Below are 24,838 nucleotides of genomic sequence, written 5' to 3'. Positions count from 1 at the left end.
TTATCATTTTATCATTTTATCATTTTATCATTTTATCATTTTATCATTTTATCATTTTATCATTTTATCATTTTATCATTTTATCATTTTATCATTTTATCATTTTATCATTTTATCATTTTATCATTTTATCATTTTATCATTTTATCATTTTATCATTTTATCATTTTATCATTTTATCATTTTATCATTTTATCATTTTATCATTTTATCATTTTATCATTTTATCATTTTATCATTTTATCATTTTATCATTTTATCATTTTATCATTTTATCATTTTATCATTTTATCATTTTATCATTTTATCATTTTATCATTTTATCATTTTATCATTTTATCATTTTATCATTTTATCATTTTACCATTTTATCATTTTATCATTTTATCATTTTATCATTTTATCATTTTATCATTTTATCATTTTATCATTTTATCATTTTATCATTTTATCATTTTATCATTTTATTTTTTTTTCTTCGGACTGGCTGCGCTTGTGTTTGATTAGATTAGATTAGATTAGATTATCATTTTATCATTTTATCATTTTATCATTTTATCATTTTATCATTTTATCATTTTATCATTTTATGAAAACTCAATTTTCATTTGTTTTTTTTTTAAGCAACACATTGTATCGTGAAATGTACCAAACGTTCTACATAAGTATCGCCACAGTTGACATTCCACTGAAAAAAAGACTTCCCAATCAAAACGACAACCAACCCCGTCCGGGTCTTGGAACTCCTGAGTCAGCATTGGCCACATCGGCCAACAGTCGTCCACATATGACACAGATATTTCATTCGAGTGTCCACACCGTCCAACACGGCGCAACGTCAAAAGTGCGCGCGCAGCTCAACCCGGCTCATCGAACCAATTGTGATGCGGGCATTCACGAATTACGTAACGCATTTTGACAAGTGACCTTTAGTTTGGTTATGAAATTTTTTGCTTTGTTAAAAGAGGTGATATACAAATCTACCAAGTTAACGTCACGTAATTCTCGAACGACCCCTTTGCATGAAACTCTGCAGAAAGAGAGCCCTTAAGGTTGATTCATTAACGGATCTCGGCGCTGTCCTGTTGAATATGTGGCGTCCCCTTTTGTGTCTCCTCCCTTCCTCCCTGCTGGCCGCGGTCATTACCGTGTGAGCAGCAACGACGACCTCGGGTGTGCGGTGGCGCGGGGGAAGAAATTTCACTTTCTTTGCGGAATTTTGCACTAAAAGGTACGAACTCTGAACTCGTTGCTGGTTGAGGAAGAGGTGGACAGGTGGGCAAAAAAGGGCACCTCGTCGGTAGGTCGTTGATGGCCTCGCCCGGGTTCGTGGCAGTTGCACCTGAAACCTGCTCGCGTGAGGACAAGGTCCGCTGGAAGTGGTCAGCGATCGCGCGCGGTTTGTTAGACAAGAAGAAGGTTGCGAAGAAGTTAGGATTTGTGGATCGCGGAAGTGCAAGGTGAACTGGGTGCCGTTTTGATAGAACTTGTTTTGGGGTTTTGTGATAAGATTTGAAGCAGCGCGATGTCGAACTTTTACTTTGCAGCGAACATCTCCAATCGGTACAAGGATATAACCGAAGGAGCAAGTGAGTTGAAGATTTAAGTTAACATTAGTGTAATCTTACGAAAAACTGCAAAAAAAAAAAAACAGTCTAAAACTTATTATGGAGCACGTGTCAAACCACCCCATCGCCTGATACAAGGGGAAAAATTAATTCCCAAAATCGTTAACAAGCGTTAATTAGGAATAACGAACAAACTGTACCATATATAATTAACACATTTATAAAATTAAATAGTTTTTGGAAAATATAAAAAAAATCAATTTGCGTTCATTTGATTCACATTGCAGATTTTTTTTTATTTCCGTAAAGCGGATGATACTAATAGAATTTCAATTCATTCAATAAATATTATTCAATTGGTAAGACTTTTTTTTACATTTCAAGTTTTATTTATTACACGTACTGGGATAGGCCACACAATTTCCATGTCAGCTTAAAACATGAAAAAAACTGCAGTGCTTTGAAAAATCATTTAATTGAAAATTGTTTTTTTTTAAACCACGGGGACAATCAATTTATTGTGTTTCTAACACATTAGAGCCCGAAAGTAAGCAAATTGCATTGATTACGTCAAATGGACCAAAAGTGAGGTTACAATTATAATGAATATTTGAAAAATTCAAAATTAAATGTTTGTTTAATTAAGTTGCTAAACTTTAAGGCCGTTGCAAATATTTTTTGAAGTTTATGTCCCTCGACTCTGATCAAAGTCGAGGAGGGGGGGCAAAAAAATAAAAAAAGCTAAAAATTTAAATTACGGGCCACGGTGTCAACATTTGAATGAAAAAAGTGTTTTAAAATGCATCATACACCTGTACAGATGTTCTGCAATCATTGATTTCCAAAATTTCTAAGTACTGACGAAAATTTTATTTTTGCGAGAAAAAAAAGTTTTTGCGGTGCTGTACATTGCAATTTAATAAAAGTTCAAAATATTTTTAAACGAGTCCAAACATGTTAAATATGATAATCAAAGCAGAAAAAGGCATTTTAGATTGTTCTCAGTTGATAAGACTTCTATTTCCATTGAAATTTTGATATTTTTTTGAAAAAATATTTTTTTGCCCCCTGATTTTTCGGACCAATTTTGAAGGGGGGGGCGACATAAACTTTGAAAAATATTTGCAACGGCCTAACTTGGATACTCAAAAAAACTTTGAGATTATTTAAATAATTCTTTTCATTAACGTTTTCATCATATAATTAACTAACTTTTAAAACTTTTCAAAATTTGTTGAAAGCAACTTCCTGAGGTACTTTAAACACTTCTCTCTATTCGAAGCTCGATTATCCGAAGGTTTGTATGGGACTTAAGAAAATTGAATCATGACAAAACAAATGTTTCCTTTTTTCTTTTTTTTTTTTTTGGCATCAAATTCAAGTTCTGCGTTGATTACCTATTAAATACAAAATGCATTTTTTAAAAATTTCATCACCATAGTATAGGGGTTATACTTAAACTCGACAACCAAAAATACTACCACAAAAATAAAAATTTCGTGATTCCGAAGTAAAGTTTGTTTAAATTTGACACCCTTACTGCAAAAACCAAATTTTATTCCAAAATTATATTGTTTTGCAAATTATTCGATTTTTTTTAAACAGTATAATAACATTCGGAATTGCATCGTCACCCATGTTTTCAAAATTAAATTTGAGTTTTTTTTTTTTTTTGAAAATGTGATGCTTTTATATTTTTTTCACTGCGAACAGTTATTATCGAAATGTCCTCGAAATTGTTGTCCACTCCACACCAATATTACAAGACCAAAAAAAAACATAATTTTCTTCGCAAAAACGTCGTTTTGATTTTTTTTAAATGAGTGTTTTCAATAACAAAATATTTAGGTACATTAAAAATGTTTATGTAATTTCTGTCATATTGACAAAACTGAAAATTCAAGTGTTTATATAAATTTTGGATGATTTTCCGTTGAGTTGTGTTGAAACTGTGAACTTTTCCATTTGTTGAATTCAAGTTCTTTTTAAAACACTCAATTTCCTAAAAAACAAGCTTTTTTCTGGTAGAAGTTTTGAAAATAAATGTCAGTTTTAAGTGATTTCTACACTAATATCTTTTTAAAGGACATCAAAAATTTCAATATGCAAATTGAAGCTATTAATTCAAAATCTGGACTATATGTTTAGGAAAGTTTTGTTTGATCATGGATAAGGCCCTTAGAAATCGTCCCAAAAATCAGGGGGCATTTTTTTTTTCAAAAAACTTCAAAATTTCAATTGAAATACAAGTGCTGAAATTAATTCAAAATGCAATTCCCTTTGTTAAGAATCGTTTTTTGCATGTTTGGGTTTATGAAAAAAAAACTCTTGATATTTTTTAATTAATTAATTAATTTTGGGTTTTCGTCGAATCTAACTTTTTTTTTAAACTAATGATTGCAAAACAACGGAACTAGAGTAAAATTCATTTTAAAACATTTTTTTCATCCAAATGTTGAGACTGTGGTTTGTTATTTCAATTATTATCTTTTTTTTATTTTTTTGACCACCTCGACCTCGTCTGGAACCGAGGGGCAAAAAACTTTTATCAGATCCATATTTTCTATTAAAATCAATCACTGAAAAAAGTTTAACTCTTTCAGAGATATATTTTTAAACATTTTGAAACGTGGGTATAAAAAAACGTTTAAATTAACTATTTAGGGTATTTTAACCATTAGTGGACCCCCTAGTAGAGCCGAAGCACATTTTTCACAAATTTTCAATATTTTAAGCACTTTTTCATAACCCTTTGTACAAAACAATGAAAACTGAAGTCTTTTGAACAATTTTGACTATTTGTTTCATCAGTTATTTGTTTTTGAGCAGAAAAATAGCCATTTGAAAAAAAAGTTTTTTTGCCTTGTTATGGACCCCCTTTTCCTATAGTGGACCCAGGTCCAAAATCCGATTGTGGACCCGGGTCCACTATAGGCAAACTGTTATTTTTATACCAAATTTAACCGATATTTGATGTTTTGATGCATGGTGTAGGTCTAATGATAGATATAATGAATAAAAGATGGATTTTGCTCACTTTTCATCATAAACAAATATTTTTTGTTAACAAATTTGGCTTTAAACAACAAAAAACCAAACAGACATTTAAACACATTTATTTCCGAAAAAGATCAGAAAAAACGTCTCAAAAACCACTGTAAACATAAAAATAATTTAAAAAAAAGTAATCTTGATGCAATTTTTTCCATATTAATTACATAAATGGTTGACCGAAACTAAACAATAGAATTGTTTACAGTTGCTGATAAAACCACGCATGTTTATTGGAAAAAAATGTTTTGTTATTGATTTATTATTATAAAATATCATTTCAAACTGCAATTATGGTGCTTCAGTTAAGTACAATTAACTATAGTTTTGATTAATTATAAATTCTTACGGCTTCAGCATTATTGGTACTTTTAACATGAAAACAGCTATATTTATACTCATAATTGAAAAATATGCGTTTAGGTTGATAACAACAAGCATTTATTGTATGTTTTAGAGAAACTTTTGCTTGAATACACAGTTTTCATCATTTTTGAAGGTTTAATTAACAGGGGTCCACTTTTGGAAAAGTTTGGATTTTCGTTGTCCTATATTGGACCCCCATAATTTTGCTAGAAAATTGCATTTCTTCGCTTTATTTTAGTAAATATCCTTAAACTTACATTACTTCGACTTGCTGAAGTTAAATAATCAGTCAAAAAATGATTGGATGGTTAATTCAATCATAAAATATAAAAGCAGTTTTGTTGTGAAAATGCTAGTGGCCATGGCTGATTTCAGATGTCGAACTCAAAACACTTATTTTGGTGAAAAGGACAATTCAATGTCAGTCAACATTGTTCTAAATGATGCTGAACATGCCAAATAAAAGATTTGTAGACAACAACACGCTTGAAATTGTGATTTTATTGAATTTTCCATTAAAAACCCTTCAGAGGGTCCACTATAGGAAAGGGGTCCACTAATGGATAACGTACCCTATTGTATAGGATATGGGAACGCCAGTTCATAGACATTTTCTGATCAACTTTGTTCAATTTCTTATTGCGGCAGACAAATTTCTCTCGAATATTTTACATTTCGACCAAAAAACTAAAATCAAAAATCAGTATAGGAAAATTTACGGGCTTTATAATTAGAAATTTCGAAATAGAAACCCCTACTGACAATCAATTAACAATCCAATTCCAGGTCCCATCATCGACAACTGGCCCCTGATGGGCTCGCCCCTTCCAGTCCTATCGATCGCCGCCTTCTACCTCCTGTTCGTACTTCAGCTCGGTCCCCGGTGGATGCAGCACCGCAAACCGTTCGACCTGCAGTGGCTGCTGATCGCGTACAACGCAGCCCAAGTGCTCAGCTCGTTGGCACTTTGCATCCAACCCCTGTTCCTCGGCGGCGTTGGTCTGCTGTTCAGCATTTCCTGCAATGATGCCCCGGTCGTCGATACGGATCTTCAGCTGACGGTAATTACATTAGATTTTTTGTTTGTTCAAATATTGTTCTGTAATTAGATTATGGCACCTGGAAATTACCTTCATCTGGCCAAAATCACTCACCCGTGTGTTGTTGTGGGTCATTAACGTAATTCTGCAAGGTCACGATCATTATAAGTTAATTCGGAGAGGATCCACCGCCATCGAACAATATCCGAATCGCATCAGTCAAGTGACACAAAGGCCCGCACCGACAACAACCAGACACTCAAAAAATTTCAATTTCGCAATAAATTAATCGTTTTTTTGTTTACCTCACCAGATTTGGAAGGGCACCTGGTGGTACCTGGTGCTAAAGCTGGTCGAACTGCTCGACACGGTCTTCTTCGTGCTGCGCAAGAAGCAAAACCAGGTCTCGTTCCTGCACGTCTATCATCACACCATTATGGCGGTGTTCACCTGGGGTTACCTCAAGTATTTGCCAGGTAAGCGTTTGCCGGGGGCGTTGATGAACCGTGAAATTCTTAAATGAAGGGATAATCCTGCTAAAATTTGTTAGCATGATTGCGTGTCAAATTTTTAAATTAATATAATTTTTGATGTGACCACAATCTATTTCAAAATTTCTGAAAGGTGTTTGAAATGTTGATCCATTTGATATAGCTTCGAAAAGGCTAATTATTGATGAATTGACGAACAAAATTTAATGTAAAGAAAATTGTATGACTTTCTCAATATATTAATCAACATGTTTAACATTAAATAGTGTGAAAAAGTGTCTAAAATCAATTTAAAATTATACAATAAATATGGGATTTTTGATATTCATTGTCAACTCACAAAACTGTTTCCCCGATCCTATATTCATTGGCTGATTTAACGCTTTAGGTGTACAAATGTCAAAGAAAAATGTTGATCGCGCAAATTGACAACTTCAGAACATTGGCTAAACTTGAAACAGTAAATTTTTTTGTTTTTTTTTGTATTTTTTTTATTTTCTTCCAACTAATAATTAATTCACTTTTAAAAAATATCTTTATGTGAAAGGTGAGGATCGAGGCTGAAAAAACGACATGTCAACACAAGTTTTAAAAAGCAGATTCGGGGACAAAAAAATAAATACAATAAAAGTTATTCGTGTTGTCAATGATTAAAAGAAAGAAAGCAAGCAATCTGTCGAGTTCAGAACTATATTTAAGTTGAATAGCATTTATTTTGAATGGCCTTTCCGTACCTCCTTAAATAATTACAATAAATTGAGATGCAAATGATACATGCAAACTTTTATTTTAAAATATTTGTATCAATTATTCGTTTACTATTATTATTGGTTTTTTTTTATTGTTAAATTTTCTTAATAAAAATGGTTTATATATTGGGAAATAATTTAATCTGGTTTGCATACGATTTTTCAACAGGGCTCGTTGGTCTAGGGGTATGATTTTCGCTTAGGGTGCGAGAGGTCCCGGGTTCAAATCCCGGACGAGCCCGCCTGATGTTTTTTTTTTTTGTTATATACTTTGATTAAAAATGCGATTCTTGACAAAAAATTGCAAAAAAAAAATGCGAACATTCACTTTATCCGTCATAAATGACATAGCATTTTACTGCCATTAGAAGAATTGAGATAACAGCATATTTGAGATCCCCAGATGAACTGTGTAATTGTTTGTGAAATGTCCACACAAAATGTAATGTTGTCGCTTACGTCACTTTGTCGTATCAGGGCTGCTGAGGGGTAAATGGAGAGTTTCAGGGTGTGGGACTTTCCATATAAAATAATTGGATTTTGTTTGGAAGTAATTCTCTCGAATTTCAGAATTTTTCGAGAGTTTTAATTTTGTATTTTTTGTTTTTTGTTTTTTAGAACTTATATCATTTCGTTTTGTCAAAAGAAGCAGTTTTGCATCAATATTCTCCATACGAAATTGTCGAATATTCACATGCCCATTTAGTATGACTTGCGGGCTTGTCATATTATGGGCATGTGAATATTCGAAAATTTGTATCTTGAGAAGGAATTTTATTAACATTTTGGTGTCTTCGGCAAAGTTGTGCGATAAAAAATCGACTTTTTATTGCTAAAAGTTTTGCACTTTTTCCCATTTTTATATGATTTAATACTTAGGTAAATCTGGTACCGAAGATATGAATTGTTGAAAAAGTTAAGATGAAAATTCAAAATTGCAATCAAAAACAATCTAACATTTTTTTTTATAAATTGCACCGTTTTCATGTTTTATGCAATTTTTTTTTGACTTTGTTGATCGAAATGTTGGTTGCTGAGATACAAACTCTTAAGGTGAAACGGGATGCCAGCGCCAAATTGAAACTACGACTGAAGTTTTTGGAAGCACCTTCATTGAAAATTCGGTTACTTACAAAGTTCTGTTTTTTTTTGTTTGGAGACGCTCAATAGGTCAATAGCAAGCAATCTGTCGAGTTCTGAAACTAATTTAAGTTGAGCAAAAGTTGTCCAAGAACTGGCATCCCGTTTCACCTTAAAGTTAAAATTTGGTGAAAAATAGTTTTTTTTTCAGTGTCATCTAATTAGAGTTTTTAATTTTTCAACTCGCGATATCTAATAAAGTATAAGTTCAATGCTAAGAAGCATTTCTAAAATTTTCTGCTCTTTCTATAAAAATATTTTGAACTTTTGGAATCAAGATTAAGATTTGAAAGGTTTTAGAAGTGAGTAGGGCATATTTTTTAGTGTGATAATTATTATTATATTAATTCAAATAATTTAGTTTTATATGTTTATTACACGAACAAGTGTTTTGGAAACAATAACTCGTAATCGAATGCTTCCTTACTTATCGTTTTTATTTCTTTTGCACTATTAAAAATGTTTTTAAAGCAGCAAACAAGCTTTTAAAGATCAATCCAAAGTCAAATGCATACATAATTTGATGTTAATTTCAAAACAACAGATTTTAAGCAAGCTGTTTTAAAAATAATGCGATAGTAAAAAATAATTGTCTCATCTAGATTCAATTAGTTTCAATAATTTCCAAATGTAATTTATTTCTTCAACTTCTAATTTTCTAAAAACAAGCCGGGACATGTTGAATAAAATTTGATGAATACCGCTAAAAAAGTGGAATGAGTCTTACTCAAATGCACTAACTTCAACCCAATAAAAAAAAGGTGACAATTATTTCTCTCCCCCAGGAATCCAGGGTGCCTTCCTCGGCGTCCTGAACACGTACGTGCACGTGGTGATGTACAGCTACTACCTGATCGCGGCCCTCGGCCCCCGCTACCAGCGGTTCCTCTGGTGGAAGCGATACCTGACGACGCTCCAGCTGGCCCAGTTTGGCATCATGCTCGTGTATCTGCTGCTGATCGTCAGCTTCCAGTGCTCGGTGCCGCGCTCGCTGAGCTTCTTCTTCATCGGCAATGTGGCGATATTTTTGGTGCTGTTTTGTAACTTTTATCGCAAAGCTTACATCAAAAACCAGGCGGCGGCACACGCCGAGAGGAAGCAGCAGTGAAGCAGGTTAATCCTTATTTTAACTTTTAGACGTGCGAAAAACTACCCTCATCTTAAATTTAATTTATTTGGAATGTCAAAACGATTGCCTTCAGGTGTCTTATTTAGATTAAGTTTTGACACCTTGTTTTGAATAAACTTGTTATACAAACTAAGTTTTTGGTTTGATATGAGAAACGTATCACGAAACACAGCGATCGGTATTTGATAAATTGATGTTATCTTGAGAAATTTAAATTGGGAGATTAAATTTAGTTAAAGTACGCAATATATTATGAATGTTATGCAAAGGAATGTTGACAAAGAGCTCTTCGTCATTGTTACGCTATCTTAAAACTCGCTGATGTAGATTGTGACAAGATAGTGCAATCACGAAGTATAATCATTTTTATTCAAAGAATTTTAAGTAGGTTATGTCAAAAAAATCATGTATCTGAGAAACTAATTAATGAAAATAAAATCTTATTTAAAGAGTTTCAAAGGGGACAATAACTTTAACAAACTTTGAGATAGATAAATAGTGTACACTTCTAAATATAGCCTTTTTAATAACAACTGTAACACTACCGAACCGGTTGCTTTCTTAAACATTTTTGTTTTGCATAAAACCGGTCTGTAATTTTCACATCACATTCAGGGCGACAGTATCGATTGTACAATAAGCTCCAGAATGTTTGGAATGGAGTTTGGACGACCAAAGCAGATTTTAAAAAAAGAATCTGCATAGTCATCGTGACAGGACTCGTTTGGCAAGCGCGTGTGGAATCTTCATTCTGATTGGCGAAAGTTGCTTCTGAAAGAATTTTGTCGCACTGTCTGGTCTGTCTGGAAAGAAGAATCAAAATAAGAATTTTAGAAAATAATAAAGTTGTTATAAAGTAAAGTAAAGTGTTTTATCGTTTCAAGTATGTATATATGTATGTATGTATGATCCCCATACCCGCAGGCAACTTGGTCCTGGAACACATGTGAGCGCTAGGTGAACAATTCGATCATCTTTTACTCCATAATCTGTACACCCACGTGCATAAGTTTTTTTGCACGAATTTTAATGCTACAAACACCGGCGCATAGATCAAAATGGTTTCCCTTTTCCCTCCCCAAGCGCCGGAAATTTGTAGCGGGTGTAGGGACACTTTGCATAGACGCCCTTGTTCCCATCACGTCACTGAGGGTATGGAGCGACGAGAAATTAATAAGCATGCCCCCCCAGTCGAACCTTCATTAGAGAAGCAGGCAATCCACAACTCACAGCGAACGACCAAGGGAACACCCTACCGCGTATTTAATGGTAATTTGGAGTGGTTGTCTTGAGTGGTTAAGCGAATGTTAGAATATTAGTGAGAGAGTTTTATGTTTTATAAAAAGAACGGGCTCACCAAATAATGTAATCTTCAAGACAGCTTCATTTGGGTTCCGGGAGTTGTCCGATTTTATTAACTTGCGATCCGATGATCTCCCTTCGACAAACATAAAACAACCAACCACGACGTTGTCCGTGGAAGTGAATCGGATGAAGTTGCTGCTGCTGCTGGAAAATCTTGATTATGATGATTCTTGCCGTTGGAAGCCGGGAATCAGCTTCGATATCTTCACCAAACTCCTTTTCGAAAATCCAGAAGGTTTTGTTCCAAATGCTCCGCTGGATACAACTGTTGAAGCGCTTGTCCGTGACCACCAAGTTTTCCACCGGATGTTGCCAAAAAAGGGCAAAATTAAGTATTTATTTTATTTTTTGGAACAAAATTTGAAGAACAAAATTTGAAGAACAAAATTGACAGCGAAAAATATCAGTAAAGTGTTTTATCGTTTCAAGTCCATAAATAATGAAAAAAAAAACATTATTTCTAATTTCAAGTGAAACTTAATCAAATGGTAACAAAATGTGATGGAACATGCTTAAAACTTCTTCAAAAATGTTTTAATCAACAAAATGTTTCGTAATATTTAACAATTTGTCTTGTTAGGTCTTAGCAACCATCAGTTACAAATTTAGATTGTTTAATTAATATTAACCCTTTCCGGCCTGATGGGTCATATATGACCACAAATCAAAATTTTCAAAAGTAGCCTATAATTTTCGTATGGTATGGATCATTTTTCTATCATTAACTAAAAAACTTTTTTTTTTTGAAAATTTAGGCCTGAAAGGGTTAAAATGTGAATGAAAATTATTGTTTTGACAACAGGGTATAAAGTAAGATTTTTTTGTATTTGTTGCTATTTCCCTCGATCTCGATCAGGTTCACGAATAATTAACATGCAAATTACTTGCAAAAGCAATGTATTTTTACTTATACTGAGATAACATACATCTTAAAAGTGTTAGGTTTTAAAAAAAACCTTTTTTCATTTTAAAAGTAAGTGGTTCTCAATAATTTATATTTTTTGTTTTGTATTTTTAATGAAACTTTTTCCATGCATTCAAGTTATTTCTCGCCAACTCACACGTATTGGCTAGACCCCTCTTCGATTTGCGTGAAACTTTATACTAGGATGTATGTTTGGTCCCTGATAACTACAGGCTTAGCGATATTTCATGGTCAAAATTTGCATTTTTCAAATAACCTTTCAAATCTGATGTTAGAGAAAGTATTTGTTTGAATTAATTTCATGTTATTCATCAATGAAATTATTCTGTTGTATTCTCATAATATTAAATTGAATTATACATAAAAATTGATTTTAACAGTCTAGTCTAGGCAAAATAATAAATATTACTTTAAACTTCTTTAAAATTCTGAAAGACGTCTCCTTCAAAAAAATCATTAAAAAATCAAAAAGCAAAAATTTCATCTGCTTAATTTTTTTTAAATTATACTATTTTATTACATCTAAATTTCTTATTTTCACGTTGGTCTCTGTGTCATTCGAAATATAAAAAAACATATCAACATTTCATGGAACTTTAAACAATCTTTAGTTTTGTGAAAAAAAAACCTAATTGATAAGATCAAAATTAATTTTTTGAAGCTGAAATCATTTAATCATGAATCAATTGAGTTTGAATCATCTAATTTCTTTTGGTAATGTTACCTTCAAAATTATTTTTTGTCTAATTGTTATTACAAGGAATTAAAACGTTTTCAAACACAATCTGATTGTATTCTATGGATGCTCCAAATAGCGATCTCATTCTTCTCAATATTTTTCGTTACTTCAAGTTGGAACGGTAACTTCAACTCAATAGTTCTCGGGCATAACTCAACCAATCAAGATGATTCTTCTTTCCAGTGATTTGTTAGGATGTCTAGATGATTCTAGAACTTTGCAGAATTAAATTTGATCAAATCTGTAATTTTTGCGATCAAAAACATCGTTCCAACTTTTTTTTTCGCCTGTAAAAAAAATTCGCCAAAAAATCCGCGGAGGCAGTCGTTTTGAAAAAAGGTGGAACGATGTTTTCGGTCGCAGAAATTACAGATTTGATCAAATTAAGTTCTGCAAAGTTCTAGAATCATCTAGACATTCTTACAAATCAGTGGAAACAAGAATCGTCCCGATTGGTTGAGTAATGCCCGAGAACCAGCGAGTTGAAGTTACCGTTCCAACTTTTTTGGGAGGCTTGGGCGTCCGTGTAAGTCTGACATGCGTTGGGCGTTCCAGTGTTAAATTATGTTTGGAACAAAAATAACTGCAATAATCCTTATCCTAGCATTTTGTGATAACTTGATGATTCTAATTTTATTTGTTCGATTCTTATTTACTTCATTCAGGTAGTCATCAAGCCTTAGCATTCATTTCTAAGTAAATGTTACAATTCTACAGATCCTCAAATAGTTTTCAATTTAAAAGCGTGATTTTTGTACATAATAATGTACATAAAATGTTATGTTGATAAAATATTTGATGAAAGTTGTTATTTGAATCATTGCTTAAAAATAACAATAAAATTGTAAAATTTCACGGGATGTCACGAAAATTCCGAAATTTCATGAATTTAACGCTGTCTGTGAAATCGTGAAAAAATCATTAATCCTTATCATGGATAACAGATCACCCTAACGTCCACAATTGCATAGCAAGATTTCACGAATAAAACTTCGAATCAAAAGAATCGATAACACTGAAAGCGCCTAATGATAGGCAATTTGCTGGTCAGTTGGAAATCGATATCCTTGCAAATGAAATGTTTCAACCTGCAATTAGATGCAAAAGAATTTTTCAAACTGATAGAAATCAGTTTTTTTTAAATTCATTTTGGTTGAGATAGATAAATCAAAGTAGGGGAAATTCTCGTATGTTTGGCAGGTTAAGCACTCGCTCCTAACTCCATCCAATTTACTGATTTTCACTATTTAAACAACTAATTTTGCAAAACTTTTAATAGAAACTTGCTTGCTCACTTCTTATTGAGCTATTTATCACTCGATTTCAGTTGAAAACGCTTTTAATTAGCTTTAATTGAATGTCAAAGTTCTGACCTGCCAACATTAGAGGCACGCTGGAATTAGATGCTGTTCCCCTAATTGTTCACAATTTTAAATGGTGTGATTAAGCTACTCTAAACACTGCTCTCATGTTTGTGCTTTTCATTCCAAAAGAACGACAGCAGCAGCAGCAGCTTGGTTGGTCCTGTTCCAAGCACCCGATTTGTAGAGCTGTCATGTACTACGAGTAAAGCCTATTTATCCTGCCACATTGAGGATTAGCCTCGATGTTGTGGGGACAAGGACTCGTACTGGGCCCCGCAACGTCTTGGCCAAGTGCAATTCCATGTTCTTGCGTTGAGCTGGCCGAGATGGTGTTGGTTGAGGTTTCCCATCACAGTAAAGTTGCTCGATTTGTAGAAGAGGACATTGTCTAACTATCGATTTGGGACCGGTGTTACGGCATCGATTACGCCAGCAGGAGTGCACTAAACCGTAATTGACAGGATAATTCATCTAAATATATTGAGTGTGACCTGATGTAGTTCAAGTTCTCCTTTTAATGGTCACTTGAGAAGAAGATCGATTTCCTTGGGATGATCCGGGAATTATTCAGATTAATCCTTTCTTTGTTATTCAACGGTAAAATAATTCTAAATTTCCCCCATTTTCCAAGAACACTGTATCGACAGAAGTTGTCCTCCACACCGACGAGAAACATCATCGAGAGCAATGTTCGACAATAAGCACTTTATGAGGGCGATTAGCAGCCAACCAAGTGGCCCGTTCAGCGCGATAGTAACTGGTAGTAAACATGTTCCCTGAATTGGCAGCACTAACAATTTCCTTCCCTCCCACTTCACTTCAAACCGGAGCTTAGCGACCTTCTGGCGATAGCTGCTGGAAGGAGCGAGAATCCATCAGGAATCATGGTCCAGGTCCAGGAATTAAGCCCTAAACTGTTGTTCGTTGATGATTGCAACCCATGTGACATATTTGGAGTGGTTGGAAGGGTTGCCAAGGGTGGTGGGGACAGGCTCAGTCTCCTATGGCAGCCAACAACTATCAAACAGAATCGAACAATCCGCAGCAGCAGTTTAGTTACAGTTTTGTTCAAGTACTTGGAGGCGGTTCCAGTCAAAATGACGAGATGAAATTTCAGGTAATTTGAATCTTTCAGGGTCACATTGTGACATATATATTTTTTGTTTTTGACATTTACAAAAACAAAAACAAAAACAAAAACAAAAACAAAAACAAAAACAAAAACAAAAACAAAAACAAAAACAAAAACAAAAACAAAAACAAAAACAAAAACAAAAACAAAAACAAAAACAAAAACAAAAACAAAAACAAAAACAAAAACAAAAACAAAAACAAAAACAAAAACAAAAACAAAAACAAAAACAAAAAAAAAAAAAAAAACAAAAACAAAAACAAAAACAAAAACAAAAACAAAAACAAAAACAAAAACAAAAACAAAAACAAAAACAAAAACAAAAACAAAAACAAAAACAAAAACAAAAACAAAAACAAAAACAAAAACAAAAACAAAAACAAAAACAAAAACAAAAACAAAAACAAAAACAAAAACAAAAACAAAAACAAAAACAAAAACAAAAACAAAAACAAAAACAAAAACAAAACAAAAACAAAAACAAAAACAAAAACAAAAACAAAAACAAAACAAAAACAAAAACAAAAACAAAAACAAAAACAAAAACAAAAACAAAAACAAAAACAAAAACAAAAACAAAAACAAAAACAAAAACAAAAACAAAAACAAAAACAAAAACAAAAACAAAAACAAAAACAAAAACAAAAACAAAAACAAAAACAAAAACAAAAACAAAAACAAAAACAAAAACAAAAACAAAAACAAAAACAACACTTTCACTTTTACATTTTCCAAATTAACACATTTTTTACTTTATGATGTCAAACAATTTGTTCCGAAAAAAGCTTCCCATACCGGGAATCGAACCCGGGCCTTCCGGGTGAGAGCCGGATATCCTAACCACTAGACAATATGGTGTTGAACATATTTCAGCCAAACAAACAAACTCTAAATTAAAAATTATACACTGACTTTTATAAAAACAATCAAAAGATTCGTTACTCAAGATGGACACAACATCCTGGCAAGTGGACAAAATCAAACCCAGGCAGCATCAGGAAAAGGATGACGTGGAAACCATCATACACATGACAAGCGCCAGAGAGAGACAGAGGGATGACGTTGATGATGATGGCTTGCGTTGGCAACGGTGACGGAAGCAACCCCCGAACCGCTCCCCCATCAACGCCTACTACTCCCGTTTATGATTTTGAACAGTGAAACAATTGAAAGCAAAATGTTGTCAACATGAAGGGACGCGAGGATTACAGAATGCACTCATCCAACGCCAACCGAACGACAAGACCGATGCACATTTCGAGCGGAACATTTTAAATGAGGTTGTTGGGAAAATAAAATTATAAGGTTTTTGAAATAAATTGATAATTTTGAAAAATTTCATAGTTCAAAAACAAATAAAAAAGTGCCTTAAACAAATGTTCATCCCGACTCCCTCCAGAAATGGCAACACTGTTGTCCTAGCACAACAATTCCTACAACAATGTCCCGGGGTCTGTCCTGGATGTCAACGGGGCAGATTTGCTCTCTGCCACCTCAACAAACATGGCCATCAGACCATGAGCAGCAGCAGCGACAGTCATTTTGTGTGTAACCATCGGCAGAAACATCAGCTAAATCGCGTCCTGCGTCCCGTTGACAGGCTTGAGAGCTGGAAATGATGTTGATTTCCACGCCTGCAGGACTTACTCGATGATGACGCGAATGGCAATAGTCCTTCTGCGGGCCTTTTTGTGGGTGGCATTCCGAGGTCAAGTGACGAGGGACATTTTTGGAAGGGGGGAATATTGGAGCAATTTGGAAGGATTTTGAAGTTATTGCAGATTTTAGAACACAACAAGGTCAAATTGCAGGTGCCTCTTAAAGAAATAATAGACCTTCAAATATCTGGGAAAAAAATTACGTTCCGCCTAGAATTTTATGTCCCGGTAATTTCCCATTTGAAAATTATTGGTATATAAGGGAAATTCTCCAGTACAACCCAAAAGATGTCCCCAACACTTAAAACAGTTCTCCTCAGCAGCTTCTGCTGTCTGGTCGCGGCCAAACGCTGCCACCACATCGTAAACGTCCAAACGGGCCAGTACCTACAAGCCACCAACACCGTAGACCCGGCCACCAACTACTACCAGTTCGCGTGGCTATCCCACGACCCCCGGCGCAACTCGCTGTGGTTCGTCGAACGGTACGAACCCGATCTTCGGGAGGACACCTTCTACATGGTCAACGAGGAGTCCGGCGAGTACCTCGCGGTGCACCCCCACAACGACCGGGCGTACATCTTGCAGCGGAACATCAGCCAGTGGATGCCGGTCAATTCTTTTCTGTTCCGATTGAACGAGGTCGGGAAGGAGGGGGAGATTGTGAACTGGTACAAGAATTACTCGCTGTACGCGACGTCTCTTGGGGTTGGGGGGAGTTTTGTGGGGAGCAACCCTCATTGTGGGTTGGACAGTTGCAGGTGGAGATTCGAGGGGTACGAGTGTTGATGTTCTTTATTTGTATTAGCAATAAACACCGGTGACGGACCACAGGGATTCGTTGTAGTTTTGGGTGAGGTTTGCGGTGACCTGTACGAGGGTTTCGTTACGACGGACGAAGAGGTAGCCTTTATTGCACATGGCTTGCAGCTGAATCTTGGACCATCCTTGATCCAGTAGGATCGGCTTGAACTGGAAGGTCGGATCCATCGGGGTGTTACCGATGAGGTAGGTTTTGTTGTTGGGGTTGACCTTCAGGTATTCCGAGGTGTGACGGTTTTTGAGGAAGTACGTTGCTCCGTACGCCAACTCCATGGTCCACAGGTCTTGCGAGTGTTCTCCGGTTTTGTTGGTTGCCACTGCAAACTTGAGCTGATTGCCGGGATCGAAGTTCTGACCTGCACTAAGAGTCTTTCCGTTTGCCAAGTTGGTGATCTTGTAGCACTTGGACAACGGTTTCGCTGTGATCGTCTCCTGTATCGGAATCCTTCTGGAGATCTGCGGTCCCGTGCAGCGATTGTAGGTACATCTCAAGTAGCACGGATAGCGTTGAAAGTTCCAACGAGAGCATCCTTCCTGCGTGGTACAGCCGTAATCCAAACATCCGTACGACGGAATCCAATTCCCCGGGTAGTGACCACAGGTCATCGCGAGCGTCGTGAATATCAACATCAACTTTCTTACGAAGAACATTTCCAGTACTGCTACAATGTCGCTGAGCCCGCACTGATAAGCGATCGCCAACTAATGGTCACTTTAGCTTTGCAGTTACAGTTTTAATAGCTCCATTAGACAACTGCCGTTTATTGGTTCAGCCGTTGATGGACATATTTGCACATTTTATTCCCGTCGGTTCCTCATGCAAATGAGAGAGATACATTGCAAAACTCTACACCGAACTCAGGTACTTCCTGATAATGGGCGCGTCAAGCTGAAAATAAAGCCTAAATCGTCACCGAAAAGGGGCAATTTATTTCAAAAATGTATGCAAAGCCATATTTTAACTTATCATAAGAAGGCCATAACAAACAGAGATTTAGACAGCCCCAAAAGCGTTAGTATTTCGTGAGGGTAAAAACCGAAATAAATCAGCCTCTGGTTCTGCCCTGTGCGCGGTGTGCTAACGACATAAACGCTGTCAAATTAAGAGAAAATATTTATGGGGTGTTACAGATTTTGGAACGCATCGCGAGTCGTTGAATGATGCTTGTTACAATGGTGCTGGTATCATCTGATGAGGTGCAGAACGTCTAACGCGTCGTCTAGGTTTGGTGCCAGCAGTGTTTTGCAGAAGAGGTGGATGGTCCAGCAATAATGACCTGCGACCACTTTTGGACAAGTCGTTTAAAAGCTGGTGGTTTGAAGTAGCTAACCCTTGGTGAACTACAGAATTTTGGAAATTCTGTAACGAACATTTTTAAACTTGATCTCAACAGAAGTCCTGATATAGTGCAAACGAGTCCTAATTCTGAAATTTTTTAGTTTCCACTTAATCGTGCAAACTTTTTGAAACAGCTCAATCATCAAAGACAGAATCACCATAAAAATTAAAGAGTGAAACATATTTTCAGTCATACGATACGTGACTTCTGGGTATCGAACGTCACTCCAGATATCGTTCTGTTGCTGAAAGTCCTTGTAGAGATTGGTATGTCTAAGCTCCAGATGTTCACGTACTCCAGACTCCATCATGCGGATGAATCTGTGGAGTATGTCAAATTTGAACCATGCTGGTGAGATCTGTCAACGTCATACTCACATTCGGCTAAAGTCTTCCTTGAACTGAAATCCTGGCCGGTACACGTACGCCGCAGGATGCGAGTAAACGTTTTCAGAAACATGAACAATTTTGCAAGGAAAATGGCTTCTTTTTTTAGAGAAAAATTCTGTCGCGAAATTGTTTTCGTCCACGAAAGCCACCCTGTCTCGGACTTTACAAATTGTGTCGGCAAATTCTTGTTTTGACTCGAATGATTTTGGACAATCTTGTCCATTCAAAATAGTTTTCACCTTACGATACTTTTCTGTTCCAAGAATGTACTGAAGGATCGTTGAGTTGGGTTGAACGCAAATTGGAATTGTCCCTAGTTCGATTAGCTCTTGAAAGTTTCTAAAAAGTGGATTTGTCAGACGCATAACTTGTTCAGCTGTTAAAAATGAAGCCACGGCGATCCACAAGAAAATGTTCCCCAAACAAAACACAAACAAATTGATTTTATAAGATAATGCTGCCAAAGATGAGTCCACGACACCATTGGAAACAAAAATGTTATAGATTGTCATAAATGCATCCGAGAACGACTTTTCTCTGAAGCCGATCCACCTTATGATCATCGTAGATGAAATAAATATCGCAATCCAAAGCAGTTCAACAAGCAGAAAGTTTCTGTTGAAAATTCCCAAAATGTAGAACTTTCGACTAATTGTACCCGAATCACGCATATAGATCGAATACTTGTAAGTGCGATAGTGCGCCAAAGAGGAAGCCTTTGGTCCGGAACGGGGAGAGAAATACCGTAAGTCAGATTCACTACTTTCAGAAACCAACGTTATGTTAAATCCTAAGAAAAGCTGAGCGGTTTTGATGAAGGAACTGGCGAGCACTATGTCCAAAGAAAATTCAAATACAGAGTTATATTCCAGCTAAAATAAAAAAAAAACTTCATCCTAGTCAGTGAAATATTCTTGAAATATTCAACACTGGTTTTACCTTTAACTTAATATTCGTTTCAGATATATTTGGCAATATTTCTTGTGCGTAATTGCTTTCCAAAAGAGAGGAATTTGAAAATACTTGCATCATGGTTGAGATTTGTTACCATTTGAAGCGTTTCAACCAAATGTCTAGATGAGGAGGAAAGATTGCCCAAACTTATCGTTATGACATTATTTCCTAATTTATTTAATCACTAAAGCTGTGACTGTAATTTTTACTGATAGAAATCTGAATGGAACTCTGGCAAAGAAAAAAAAATATTTAATTGATTCATTCAAAGTTGCTTTTCAACAAGCTGTTCAGAGATTAATACGATTTATCTTAAAATTTACCATACAAATATAATTTGAAGACTATAAAAATTACATCCAAAATTAAAATTCTAGCTCAGGCTTGTATAAATATTTTTTCAAACTTTTGGAAAAATTATATTCACTGGCCATCTGACCAACCGATTCCATCAAATAAACCATGAAAAAAATGAATAATTGTAATTTTTTATCGTCAAAATTACAATTATTCATTTTTTTCATGGTTTACTTGATGGAATCGGTTGGTTAGATGACCAGTGAACATAACTTTTCCAAAAGTTTGAAAAAATATTTATACAATCCATCCGGCCCGTGGGCCTGACCAATTTTTCACTTAAAACTTACATAAAAACGACATGCAAAAATATTTTTCTAACTTTTGTCAAAGTTATGATCACTGGTCCATCAAATAAACCCTGAAAAATGATTAATTGTAATTTTGACGATCAAAAGTGTGAAAATTGAGCCAAAAAAGTTGAACAGGCCTGCTCTAGCTCAATTGGATGGAAACTCGAGCATCCCAAATTAATAAGAATTTTATACGATTTTGGGGGGAAAGTAACAAACTCAATAATGGCAATTTTTAGTATATTAGTCATTTTTGCGATCCAAGTCCATACTTCAGCTTACCCTGGTGAATAATGATAATATGGTGAATCTGTTTTGGTAAGATGAAGGAAATTCATTTATTTGAAAACTTTAAACTTTAATATTTTAATTACAGCAAAAAAATAATTATTGCAACTTTAATCGTTCCAATCATTGAACATGATACATTTTCTGTCATTGCACAGTGGTCCAGATCGTAAAATTAAGTGGAAAATGGATTTTCCAAAAAAATGGTGAAGTTTTGGAGTTGTTACAAATGGAAAGGGGCAACTTTTGATTTGGTTGAAAATTAGGGTGGTTCACGATTAGGCTGATTTTGGAAATCTAACTTTACAGGAACACTTTTGGGAATTTTTTTGTCTTCTAAAAAGTTGTTGGGCTTGCCAATTCAAGCAACTTTGTCGAAGACACCAAAATTTTATCTCGTAATCTATGCCTTCTACTACCAAATTTATAGAAAGCATCTGGGCAAACCTTCAAAAATCAGTTTTTTGAACGTGGCAATTCAGGGTTAAGTTTTAGAGAAAAGTGTTATTCAGAGCACTTTTAAAGCTCTAAAAAACGTACATTTTTATTTTTCGACATGTCAATTTGGACTTAGGGGTCAAAAGTTACAGCCATTTTAATGTAAAAAGGATGCAAATTTAAAGCTTAAATATCCCGAAATGGCGCAAGTCAAATTTTAAGCACCAGGTTGCATTTGAAAGAAGAGATCTAGCACTACAAGCACTGAAAAAATCTCAGGGGTGTTTTTCTTTAAACTCGCGCGCTCCGGGGCACCGGGCATTTCCGCTTGACCACGTTCGGGGAAATGGCATTCAGGGAAATGACTATTCAGGGATATGACTAATCGGGTAAGTGGCATTCGGGATTGTGGCCCATTCGGGAAAATGGCATTCGGGGATGTGGACGATTAGGGGAAATGGGAAATTCGGGTAAATGGAATTCGGGTAAATGGAATTTGAGGAAATGACTATTAGGGGAAGTGTCTTTTCGGGGAAGTGGCATTCGGGGAAATGTCATAGATTCATCTAAAACACTATAATTTGTTATGTTTGGATGATTTTTCATAGGAATACAGCCAATGTCTCCCATATAGCCAAAATTCCAAAGGGTGTCAAAAAGAACAGGGGTCGGTACAATTTTTTTTCCGATTCCGTATGAGTTGGCGGAGATTAACCCAATTCTGACTAAGTGGAGCCAGTGGACCATATTTGTCAATAAAGCTCAATTCAAACATCAAAATGGCATTTTCAGCATCTAACAAGCCAAGGGTTACCAATCCCATCGCGAAACTCCTTTTGGATCTGCACAGATTGCGACACAGATGCAACTGCCAATGGTTGGTTGTGTCTACGCGTTCACGTAGTAAAATCGCGCGTTACGCACGAGCAGAAGTGGTGTGGGTGGTGTCAAGTGCCAACGACATGGTCGTGAAAATGAAACACGGTGCATCTCGAGCTCTACCCTGATCGGTGGTGCGAATAATTTATCGCGCTGATAACGGCGACCACCGGTGCCGGGAGATTAGAATCGACGTCGAGGACGTCGTATTCTGTGGGCAACCACCATAGCGCCGTGGATGTTCCGGTATCGTACTTGGAGGAAGGCTACAAACCAGCGGAACGATTCAATGAGTACAGCGAAGAGCATCAACAGCATTGTCATGATGTAGGATTTTTTGATCATTTGATGTAGGATTTTTTGGACATTCTTCTCTGTTCAAGATGTCCTTTACTTTAGGTTCCGTATCACAGGTCCCCAGATTATCCCCAGCTCAATCAACTCGCGTAAGCTTTTGAAGGGTTTCCGTACCGGACGCATGAGATCTGCTCGACCGTCAGGAAAGCACCAATCGCGGTTCACTCGATCAAGTTGATTAGGGAAAAAACCAACAGCATAATCTTGAAGGCCACGGAAGCAGACGCCGTGATTCCGGCACCGTTTGAAACGATCACACTGTTGATCGACATGATCGCATTTGGGGACACGTAACGCCACAGACCTTTGAGCTTCAAGATGAAAAGTAGCAGGAAAAGTAGGGGGCAGATGGCGATACTGATTGCAAAGTGACTTTTACTGTAAATATCAATCAGGTAGAATTTCCGGCTGATCGCGCTGGATTCCCGCATGTACAGAGAATACTTGAAGGTGCGATACGGCGTCAGTGAGTTGGTTGATGGTCCGTTACTTGGTGGCGAGTAGGTTAGATCTGACGATTGGGAATCGAACGCAAGGCTGAAGCCCAACGCATTTTGAGCAATGTCTAAGCACGCACGTACGAGGATTGCATCCAACGATGGTGGACTTGCGTCTGGAAGAAATTTTGAGTAAGCTCTCGTACACTTCAGCACATTGTTGATACCTTCATAGAAATTGTAGCATTTTGGATATTTTGAAATCTGTAGTTACTATAGTTGGTGTGTTGAATTACTCCAGCTATGTCCGAAAATACGTGCACCATGGTTAAGGCTTATTCAGAGAATGAATTCTGTTATAATAATTATTTCAATGGTTGAGATTCATTAGCTGATTGCAACCACGCCCGCCATCAATAATATACCCGCATTTTACGGATAACTCTTGCATAACGAATGTTTTCATATCGAACTTGGAGGTATGCGACAAAGTAGCGATAGCGAGCTCTATTCCGACGGAACTTCCGTCCCCAGTCCACCCTTCCAATGAGTCTAAAAGGCTCAATTAGCACTGCTGCAGTCATTAGAAGCATCACCAGGCAAATCGGGTGCCGAACCATTCCAAACGTAACTTCAGGAAATCTCACATCACTCCAGATATCATTTTGAGTTTGTTGCTGCTGAAGATCACTGTATCGATTTGCAATTCTATGTTCCAACAGATCTCGTACTCCAACCTCCGACATCCGGATGAACCTTAAAAATAGTTCCTTTGAAGAAAACCAACCAAAAAGTCAGTTCAACTCACACTTACAATCGATTCAAATCTTCCTTGAGAGGGAATCCCGGTCGATACACGAACCCCATCGGAAACGAGTAGATACTCGCCACCACCTGAACAATCTTGCACGGAAAGTGGCTCCGCTCCGTCGAGTAAAACTCAGTCGCAAAGTTATTCCCGTCCACAAAAGCTATCCGATCGCGTATTCCACAAATCAAATCCGCATAGTACTGCCGCGAGCGAAAAGTCCCGGGACACTCGTCCCCATTCAAAGTGTCCCCCACGTTGGGATGACGCTCCGTTTCGCGAATGTACCGGTAGATCGCGGACGTTGGCCGGGCGCACAGCTGAACCATGCCCAGCTGGATCAGATCCGGCAAGCTTTTGAAAGGTTTCCGGTGCGGACGCATGACCTGCTCCGCCGTCAGAAACGATCCCAGCGCCGTCCAGGTGATCATGTTGGTCAGGGCGAATACCAGCAGGACTATTTTGAAGGGAGTTGAGCCTTTCGGCGGGTTGACCTCGCCGTTTGAGACTAGCACGTTGAAAATGGACATGAATGCGTCGGGTGTTTTGTTGTGGAGTAAGCCGAACCACTTCATGACGATGGCGAGCGCAAACAGGGCCGTAACGATGAGTAATCCGACGAGCAGGTAGCTTCTGCTGAAGATTCCAAACATGTAGAACTTGCGGCTGATAGCCCCGGAATCGCGCATATAAATCGAATACTTGAAGGTGCGGTAAGGCGCTAAGGAATACGTTGAAGGTCCGTGACTTGGGGGAACG

At 36.4% G+C, this 24,838-nt stretch overlaps 2 protein-coding genes and 2 non-coding genes across 4 annotated transcripts; 2 read left to right on the top strand and 2 right to left on the bottom strand.

The window, feature by feature from the left end:
• Window positions 1–1,353: 1,353 nt before the first annotated feature.
• Window positions 1,354–9,618, top strand: LOC6049520 (elongation of very long chain fatty acids protein 4). The gene is made up of 4 exons (XM_001866226.2): window positions 1,354–1,589; window positions 5,772–6,046; window positions 6,339–6,501; window positions 9,191–9,618. Exons 1-4 carry the CDS (start codon window positions 1,526–1,528, stop codon window positions 9,511–9,513), a joined length of 825 nt encoding a protein of 274 aa, XP_001866261.2. The 5' UTR covers window positions 1,354–1,525; the 3' UTR covers window positions 9,514–9,618.
• Trnap-agg lies at window positions 7,435–7,506 on the top strand. The gene has a single exon. It is a non-coding gene; the product is annotated as a tRNA-Pro (tRNA).
• Window positions 9,619–15,845: 6,227 nt separating the features above from the next.
• Trnae-cuc lies at window positions 15,846–15,918 on the bottom strand. Its single transcript has one exon. It is a non-coding gene; the product is annotated as a tRNA-Glu (tRNA).
• A 1,573-nt stretch (window positions 15,919–17,491) lies between these two features.
• Window positions 17,492–18,266, bottom strand: LOC6049517. Its single transcript, XM_001866229.2, has one exon. It carries the CDS (start codon window positions 18,188–18,190, stop codon window positions 17,522–17,524), a length of 669 nt encoding a protein of 222 aa, XP_001866264.2. The 5' UTR covers window positions 18,191–18,266; the 3' UTR covers window positions 17,492–17,521.
• Window positions 18,267–24,838: the final 6,572 nt, after the last annotated feature.

The sequence above is a fragment of the Culex quinquefasciatus genome, chromosome 2, assembly GCF_015732765.1.
Source record: "Culex quinquefasciatus strain JHB chromosome 2, VPISU_Cqui_1.0_pri_paternal, whole genome shotgun sequence".
Lineage (NCBI taxonomy): Eukaryota > Metazoa > Arthropoda > Insecta > Diptera > Culicidae > Culex > Culex quinquefasciatus.
This window is presented reverse-complemented; position numbering and strand designations above follow the sequence as displayed.